General features: G+C 56.5%; 2 protein-coding genes across 4 annotated transcripts; both read right to left on the reverse strand.

Annotated features, from left to right (window-relative positions):
• Positions 1-129: 129 nt before the first annotated feature.
• CTRL (chymotrypsin like) lies at positions 130-2,631 on the reverse strand. Of its 2 annotated transcripts, XM_081107626.1 has the most exons (7): positions 2,043-2,097; positions 1,379-1,482; positions 1,207-1,286; positions 1,004-1,085; positions 658-838; positions 438-571; positions 156-341 (listed from the first exon to the last, which is right to left on the reverse strand). In XM_081107626.1, exons 1-7 carry the CDS (start codon positions 2,092-2,094, stop codon positions 180-182), a joined length of 795 nt encoding a protein of 264 aa, XP_080963752.1. In that variant the 5' UTR covers positions 2,095-2,097; the 3' UTR covers positions 156-179. The 2 variants fall into 2 exon arrangements, with proteins under 2 accessions (XP_080963751.1, XP_080963752.1); XM_081107625.1 differs by having other exon boundaries at positions 130-341; positions 1,379-2,631.
• Positions 2,632-4,579: 1,948 nt separating this feature from the next.
• On the reverse strand, positions 4,580-7,157 carry PSMB10 (proteasome 20S subunit beta 10). Of its 2 annotated transcripts, XM_081107627.1 has the most exons (8): positions 6,930-7,116; positions 6,593-6,680; positions 6,408-6,505; positions 6,158-6,298; positions 5,782-5,897; positions 5,633-5,691; positions 4,846-4,997; positions 4,580-4,746 (listed from the first exon to the last, which is right to left on the reverse strand). In XM_081107627.1, the coding sequence occupies exons 1-8, from the start codon at positions 6,983-6,985 to the stop codon at positions 4,635-4,637; spliced, it is 822 nt and encodes a 273-aa protein (XP_080963753.1). In that variant the 5' UTR covers positions 6,986-7,116; the 3' UTR covers positions 4,580-4,634. The 2 variants fall into 2 exon arrangements, with proteins under 2 accessions (XP_080963753.1, XP_080963754.1); XM_081107628.1 differs by lacking the exon at positions 4,846-4,997 and having other exon boundaries at positions 6,930-7,157.
• Between the last annotated feature and the right edge of the window lie 1,107 nt (positions 7,158-8,264).

Here is an 8,264-nt window from a genome sequence, read left to right on the forward strand (position 1 = left end):
GGAGGAGGGACAGGGGGGCCCAGTCTGGGAAAATCCTGATCTCTCAACACTTGCCATGCCGAAAGACCACGTGGGGATAGACCTCTCCCCACCCCCAGCCAGGAGGACAGACGAGATAACACAAGAGAACAGAGTTTGGGGTCTTTATTGGATTAAAGGGAAGTGGCCTGTGGGTAGGCTCAGTTTTGGGCTGTGACCTGGTTGATCCAGGTGCTGAACTTGCTCACCCGAGTATACATGGCAGGTGCGCGCACATTGCAGTTGCCGGTGCCCCAGGAGACAATGCCTGTAAGCACCCATGTGTTCCCCTTCTGGCAGACAAGAGGGCCTCCGGAGTCACCCTGAGGGAAGGAGAGGGGAGAAGTCAGCATAGGAGGTGGGGGGGGGGGCGTGTGTGTCAAAGGACAGTGCAGAGGATAGACGGTGCTAGTGCTCACCTGACATGAGGAGGCCCCTGAGCCACCTGCACAGATCATGGAGTCGGTGATACGTGAGCCCCAATACTGCTGGCACTGTCTCACAGTGACCAGCGGCAAGGCCACCTGCTGCAGGCGCGCTGGGGTCACATTGCCTGTGTGCCAGGAGGGGGTGGTTAGGCCCTAAGTGATTTGTCCCCACTCTAGCTCTCCCACCCAGATCTTTGGCCCAAGTTCCTACCTGTGCCACTGAGGCGGCCCCAGCCAGTGGTAACACACGTGATGCCTGTAGGCAACACCTCATTTGGGGAAGCCAGGCAAACTGGTGAGATGCGTGCTGTGTACTTGGCTGGGGAGGCAAGCTTCAGTAGTGTCAGGTCATTGTTGAAGGTGGTGGGGTTCCAATATGGATGTGTGATGGCCTGTGGAGCCAGAAAGGGCCATACAGGATGGGGTGAGCACAGGCCCCCAGAGTTGATGGGTGCTGAGGGGGCTAGGCCAGGGAAGGCCCTGAATTCTTCATCCCCAGAGCCCACCCACCTGTACTGCTCACTCTTCCTTCCCAAGTCTGCAACCCAGGGACTCACCCGCGAGATGGACATAACTTGCAAAGGCTCAGAGTTGGATGATCGGTCGTACTCGCCCAGGACAACAACATGACGGCCAGGGCTGCAGTGAGAGTGGGGTTAAGCAGCCACAGGGAGGGCAAAGCAATAAGAGAGGGGCATCTAGAGGAAGGAAGTGGGGAGAAGTGGGCTGGGGTGGGCTGGGATGGGGTGGAAGCACTCACCTGACATTGCAGTGGGCAGCAGTGACCACCCAGGACGGGCTGATGAGGGAACCACCACAGAAGTGGAAGCCGTTCTTATCCTGGGGTCAGGGATCAGAAATGGGAGGGGAACTCAGGTTTTGCCTAGGCATGAAGCACCTGGGATCCTGTCCCACCCCCAGGGTGCATGTACCTGCAGGGACACCTGCCAGGGCCAGGAGCCTGGCACTGCATTCTCCCCGTTGACAATTCTCTGGTTGAAGCTCAGTGCCGGTCTGATGGCAGGAATGCCACAGCCTGGCGATTGGGTTGGTGAGGACCTGTTTTCGACACCCCAGCCCACCTCTCCCCCATCCTCTTTCCAGATGCCCTCAGCTTTGCACCCAGAGGGGTCCAAATCCAGAGGACTCATCACTATTCCTTTTCACCCTGAGCTCCTCCTGGGCCCCTGCACATTTCCAGTCATTCCCACCCAACCAGTCCCCAAGTGCTGTCCACGCTCCATTTCTCCAACCTACTCCCCACCATTCCCCAATTCCGTCCCCACCCTCCAGCCCAGGCCACTTGTCTTCCTGACCCCTAGGATAATATCCTGGCCTCACTACCCACTCCGTGCTCCATGCAGCCAGAAGGTTCTTCCTAAACTACAATCCATCCTTCACTTCTCAGCTTCCTACACCTCCTCTAGCTCCTGGGCCTGGACTGAACTCCTGTCCACCTCTTGCTTCCTCATGGTCTTGGCACATCCTTTTTCCTTTACCCACTCTGTCCACCTGCCTTCCTTCCAGCCAGCCTGGCCCCCTGGGCAGGAAGCCTGAGCTGGTGCTGGAATCCGGGGCTGGTCCAGGCCTACTCACCCCATGAGGAGCCGAGCAGGGTCAGGGTAAGGGTCAGACTGAGCAGCAGCATTGTGGCAGGCGTGAGGCTGAGATGGGCCTGGCTTTATGGATCTCCTTGTCCTTGGGCTACAGTCCCAGGCATGAGGCCAGGCCAGCTGTATGGGCACAGCCCTGTCCCACGCTCTCTTCTGGAGCAAGGTCTCTCTGGGCCAAGGTCCTCAGTCCAGGCCTGGACTTACCAGGAGCCCAGATGTGGGTTTCATACCCCCTCAGTCCCCTAAAACCTGGCCTCTGATTGACTATCTGAACCACTTCACATCCCAAGTGCTGAGCACTGGGTCCTAAGGACTTATGGTTAAATTAGGTCTATGGTGACCACCTGGTGGCCTGGATCAGGGACGTTTCCCAGGCCTATCACAGGCACCAGACTCAGAGAAGCCTGCTCAGCACCCAGGAGTGTTCCTCACTGGTGGAGGGAATGTCCAGCTGTACCAGCAGAGAGCCAGGGTCATGTGGCCAGGCCAGGGGTTCTAGCAAGTTGTGAATCATTCCTCATTTTAGAACAGGAATCAGTTTGCTTACACAGATGGTGACTCTCCCACCAGCACATGGTGTAGTTGGACCCAAACCTTCATCTGTCTGGCTCTGAAGACCACACTCTTTTTTTTCTTTTAATCTTCACCCTTGGATGTTTTTTCCATGATTTTTTGAGAGAGTGGAATAGAGAGGGAGAGACAGAAACACCAATGTGAGAGAGACATTGATTGGTTGCCTACTGCACGCCCCTAACCAGGGCTGGGAGCCAGCAACGGAGGTACGTGCCCTTGACCGGAATCTAACCCAGGAACCTTCAGTCTGCAGGCCAACACTCTATCCACTGAGCCAAACTTGCTAGGGCTGAAGACCACACTCTTAATGATGAGATGATGCCTGGGAAGGGACTGGAGCAAAGGAGGGCAAGGTGTGCACTCTTGGTGACTGCCCAACCTTGTACAGAGGATGCTGGTAGAAGGTAACAGTCATTAAATCTCTGACAACCTCCATGCCTTGGGGATCATGTGAGCAAGCCCTGGTGTCTACAGCCTGTTTGTTGTCCAGTTTGAACCAAGAGGAGAGGCCCCTATGTGCAAAGCTGCAGTGGGTAAGTTGGCTGGTCTCCTAGGGGGTGTGAGGGTTTCGACTATTCAAGAGAACAGTTTAAAATGTGAGTTAATGGTTAAACATGGGGATGGATGGATAGATATGTGGTAAAGCAGATAAAATATTAATTGTAAAGTCTGTGGTGGATATATAGTTGTTAGTGTACAATTCTTCAAGTTTTATGTCTTAAAATATTCATAATAAAATGTTGGGGGGGGACCACAATCAGGGGTCCATAGATGTCCAGCCTAGAGTAGACCCTCCCCAAGAAGTAAGGCAGTTGCAAAGCTCCAATGGAGCTCAGCCATTCTGAGGGCAGGATGCTGCTACCAGCACTCAGCACCTGGGCCTAGCACACAGTGGGTGCTCTGCAAAGATTTGTTGGATAAATGTGTTGTTATATGTCCCCACAAGAGCACTGTAACCCCTGTCAGCCCAGAAACTTGGAGTCAATGTCCCTACTCACAACCCAACTTCATGTTAGCACCTCAGATGTGCCTGGCTTTGGAGGGGTTTCACAGCTAAAGGTGTAATGGGGTGAGGAGTGCTCTGTGAGAACTTGCCCTTGGAATCGGAGCAGCTCCTCTATCAGCACTTTATTTTTTTTATTATATATATTAATTTCAGAGAGGAAGGGAAGGGAGAGACAGACAGAAACATCAATGATGGGAGAGACTCACTGATCGGCCACTTTCTGCTTGCCCCCTACTGAGGATCGACCCCAACCCCTCAGTCCACAGGCCAATGCTCTATCCACTGAGCCAAACCGGCTAGGGCCTCTGTCAGCACTTTTGCCCTCAGTGGCATCCGGTGGGGAAGGGGGCTTGACTGAGAGATGTAGGCTTTGTCCTGGGCTACCAGTGAGCCAGGCAAAGGCTCTAAGTGAGGGCAGTACTTGGGGACTTTTGGGTTTTACAACAGTCCCCAGTGGACTATAGGGTAAGAGCAAGGTGTAGGAGTGGTAGGCGGACTTCTATGGTGTGGAATCAGGGTGGGGCTTTCCACCTTGAGTTTTTTTGTGTTTTTTTTTTCCCCAGAGAGGAAGGGAGAGGGAGAGAAATAGAAACATCAATGAGAGAGAATCACTGATTGGCTGCCTTCTGCACACCCCCTACTGGGGATTGAGACCGGGTATGTGCCCTTGACCAGACTTGAACCGGGACCCTTCAGTCCACAGACCGACACTCTATCCACGGAGCCAAACTAGCTAGGGCTCCACCTTGAGTCTTAAATGCTTGCCAGAGCTGAGGTTCTGGAGGAGGGTAGATGCCTAGGGTGATGAGTTGAAGGACACCTCTTAGACCAGACACTGGAGCCGTAGGAGGGACTGGCTCCTGCAGGGATACCTTAGCCACAGATCCCTGCTAGCTGCTCGTACCCTCTGCCCAAGAACAACATAGCCATCTGTTCAGGTGTCTGTATTTTCTGCATTTATTCCCTGTTGTTCCAAGCTCTAAGCTTCAGCTTACTTCACTCCACTTCCATGGTCTGCACGGTTTCCTCCACCAGCTCCAGGGGCAGTGGCTTCACTGACTCGGACAGGACAGCTGTGGTCCCAGGGGCAAAGTGGTACTGGGTGTGCCTGGGATGGAGGAGAAATGGCCTCTCAATATAGGCCCATCATGTGGCCTGTCCTCTTGCAGCCCCCAACCCCGTGGTCCCACATCTCCCTTGCTCCCACCTCTCTATGGGCTTTGTGGGTGAGCTCAGTGTTCGCAGCATCTTGGCGCCGGTCCCCGTGATCACACATGCATCCACACTGCCCCCGGAGCCCAGGTCACCCAGGATTCCTGCAGTGATGGCTTCCACCAGCAGCCCCTGCGCGGCCTCCAGCTGTGGCGATGTGTGTGTGAGGTCTGACGGACTCTTCTGGCATCGCCCGCAGGCTACAGCCTGGGGGCTTCGATAATGGTGAAGCCCAGACTGCTTATCCTTTGCTCACACCCAAGCTCCTCTCTCCCCCTCTACCCCATCTCCACTCCAAACTCCCCTTCCCTGGTCTGCTTCCCTCTCCCCCTCCCGTTCCCACTGCCCACTGTCCCCATCTTCACAAACTTCTCTGAGCACTTTCCTGGCTCTGATTCTAGTGGCCTATCCACCCAATCAACGTGACTTAGCCCCCAATCCACCGGATCTTTCTCTTTCTGGGTCTTACCTCATCCACTTCCATCCCACCCCTAACAAGATGCAGACTCCAGACCCCACCTGCCACTTCCTCCCTCAGCTCCAGTCCTCTCCGAGCTTTGACTTCTCCCGGCAGCCTAACACTTTGGCGCTGACGGTGGTCCGCTGCAAAACAGCACTCCGCTACCCTCACTCCACCGGTCCCCTCGGTCTCCTTTCAGTCGCCGCCTCCTCTGAGAAGCCTTCCCTGACCTCTAGACCAGGCCAGGGTCCCTCTGCGCTCCCCCAGCTCCGGGGTGCACTTCCCACCCATGACCACGTAGTGGGGGTCAGGTGTCGCTCACCGTCATGTTCGGCTGGAACCGGTCCTCCAGCACCGCCAGGGCCGCGTCCTGGCCGGAGCCTGCAGGCAGAAGGGGCATCTAAGGTAAGCCCAATGCAGGGCAAACGGGTCCCAGGGGCTGGGGGCGTGGGGACCCGCAGAACCGCTCACCCAGGGCCGTGAAGGGCAGACGGCTGTAGGAGCCGTGGGGGTGCACGCTGTAGAGCTGCGGTCCGGTCACGTCTACGCCGCCCACGACCAGCGAAGCACCGATGTGGCCCTGGTACCTTGGCGCGGAGTGGGCGTGGTCATTCGCAGGCACTGGGGCCCAGGCCCCACTCCTTACAGTCCTCCTGACCCGAGCCCCGCCTCTTCCGGCGATCGGGCGTCTCTGACTGACAGGGCTGAGACTTGCCCAACTCCTCAGGCTGGCCTCTTCCGGTAGCCGGGGACCTCGCAGCCCCGCCCCCTCCCCGTATCACCTCCTCAGCCCCGCCCATCCCGCAACGGCCCCTCCCCAGGCCCATCTTAGCCCCGCCCTCTGCACCGGAAAAGCTTCTGGCGCAGAAAGCGGGTAACCGTGGCCACGCGGGGCTCGCGGCCCGTGGACAGCGCGTGTAGCTCCATGTTGGACGCCGCCATCCGCGTGGTCATCTCGGCGTCCGCGGCTACTCCAGCCCCACAGCAGCTGAGGGCGAAGGGAGGGTCGGTGTGGGTGGGGCTAGGATTGAGGGGGACAGGGGATGGGAACTAGGGGTGCGGTTCTTGTGTGGTAGAACGGGGCTGGGAGTTCTCACTAGATTTTGGGCGCGATGAAGTGGATCTTCTCGCAGTTCTTGTCCGCCACGACCGAATCGTTAGTGGCCCGCGTGTCCGCGCCCAGGATGACCCCGTCCTGGGGAGGGGAAAGGAGGCTGTTGGCCGAGGGCCTGCGCATCCCCGCCCGCCTGGCTAAGCCTCCCGGCCCCAACCCCAGGCTCACTCGGAACACAAGGCCCGCGATGGTGGTCCCGGTCTTGCGGGCATGAGGGGCCCGCAGTTCCGGGAGGGCGCGTTCCAAGGCTGCGTTTCTGGAAAGGAAAGAGAGTGGCCCATGTTTCGGTTTTTTTGGGACCCCCTTCATACCCCCAACTCCGTCCCGGGTGCCCTCAGCTCCCGGGTAAGCCCGGGAATCCAAGCCGCCCACCACTGGCTATCTTCCTCTCACGTGCTCCCACCCCGGTACCCTCCGCCCTTCGCCACCAGGAATACAGGGCCCTCGGGGCTCCCACGACCTGACAGAAGTGCAGGCAGCGCCGGACCAGCCACCCCCACCTCACCTCTGGCAGTTCTCGAAGGAGAAGCCCCCTCGGGGTTCTAGCTCTGTTTGCAGCATCGTAGGATGGTCAGGGACCGGGTGGTCGCGGGTGAAAGGAGTGGGACCAGCCGGGAGCAAGAAAAGCAGAGGCCTGTTCTCTGCAGGGCTCCGCGTCTGACGCTTCCTGCTTTCGCTTTCACCTTAACTCAGAGGACGCTGGCTTGTCGTGCATCTCTTTCACTTTCACCTCTGGTCCCAAGCAGCTTGGGAAGAGGATGATGCACCTTGCCCGGCTCTCCAGGCTGCTCCTAGGTCCTCCGAACAAAGGGACAAACCCCTTCCTTCTGGCCATTGTTCAGCTCCTCCTCCCCCTTCCAGTCTGAGCCCCTAGTTCTGCCTCTGATCCCAACTCTAACTTCAAGTCCCAGCACGTTAAGGCTGTTGGACCCTTTGCCAGGTCTCTGTCTGCCTTATCGCAGGCCTCCCAGCAGCATCAGGCATGGCCTTTTGTCCTTAGTTACCCTCCTTTACCCAACTTCTGCCTGTCTTTTACTCCTCCGCCTTCTTCTTGTCTTTTGTTCCTGTTTCCTACCCGGACACCTCAACGTGGAGGCTCAATCATGCTGGTCCTTTCATCTTCCTTATCTCAGGTGCTGTCTTTCCTCTCTCAAGAGGGGCCTGGTGGTTGTCCATCTAGTGGCTTGGCAGCATGCCATGGCCAAGCCTTATTTCACCTCCCAGATGACCCTTTGTCTATCCACATCTTTCACCTAACTACTGCCTTAGTCTCAGCAAGCATCCTGTCTCCTGGCTACTGCACTGGCCTCCCTGGCTTCCCCTGCAGCTCTACCCTGCATAGAGGGAATCTGGTACACTCTCGCTGGTTAAAGCAAGTGCACACTGCTCTTAGGCTCAAACCCAAGTCTTTTCAGTGGCCCATGTTACCCTTCTCAGACTACTTGCCTCCATTAATAATTCAATCTTCATTAGCTAAATGATCTGATTAGTGGCTGTCACTCCCCCAGAATCTAATCTTTTGTACTTCTGCCACCCACCTGCACTCAAAAGGTCCTGTCTTGCCTTAACCGGTTTGGCTCAGTGGATAGAGCGTTGACCTGCGGACTCAAGGGTCCCAGGTTCGATTCTGGTCAAGGGCATGTACCTTGGTTGCAGTAGGGGGTGTGCAAGAGGTGACTGATCCATGTTTCTCTCTCATCGATGTTTCTAACTCTCTATCCCTCTCCCTTCCTCTCTGTAAGAAATCAATAAAATATATTTAAAAAAAAAAAAAAAAGGTCCTGTCTAGAGGTGGGGTCTTGCCTCCCCTTTTGAAAGCTGGGAGGGACAGCTCAGATCT

Source organism: Myotis nattereri, assembly GCF_964212035.1.
Source record: "Myotis nattereri genome assembly, chromosome: 15".
Lineage (NCBI taxonomy): Eukaryota > Metazoa > Chordata > Mammalia > Chiroptera > Vespertilionidae > Myotis > Myotis nattereri.

Coding starts and splice junctions, on each gene's coding strand:
- CTRL (XM_081107625.1), bottom strand. CDS start 1,597: ATGAGTCCTCTGGATTTGGACCCCTCTGGGTGCAAAGCTGAGGGCATC. Junction 572..657: donor GGGCCGCCTCAGTGGCACAG/GTAGGAACTTGG, acceptor CCTGGCACACAG/GCAATGTGACCCCAGCGCGC. Junction 342..437: donor CAGGGGCCTCCTCATGTCAG/GTGAGCACTAGC, acceptor TCCTTCCCTCAG/GGTGACTCCGGAGGCCCTCT.
- PSMB10 (XM_081107627.1), bottom strand. CDS start 6,985: ATGCTGCAAACAGAGCTAGAACCCCGAGGGGGCTTCTCCTTCGAGAAC. Junction 6,299..6,407: donor TTCATCGCGCCCAAAATCTA/GTGAGAACTCCC, acceptor CTTCGCCCTCAG/CTGCTGTGGGGCTGGAGTAG. Junction 5,692..5,781: donor TCTGCCCTTCACGGCCCTGG/GTGAGCGGTTCT, acceptor TTCTGCCTGCAG/GCTCCGGCCAGGACGCGGCC.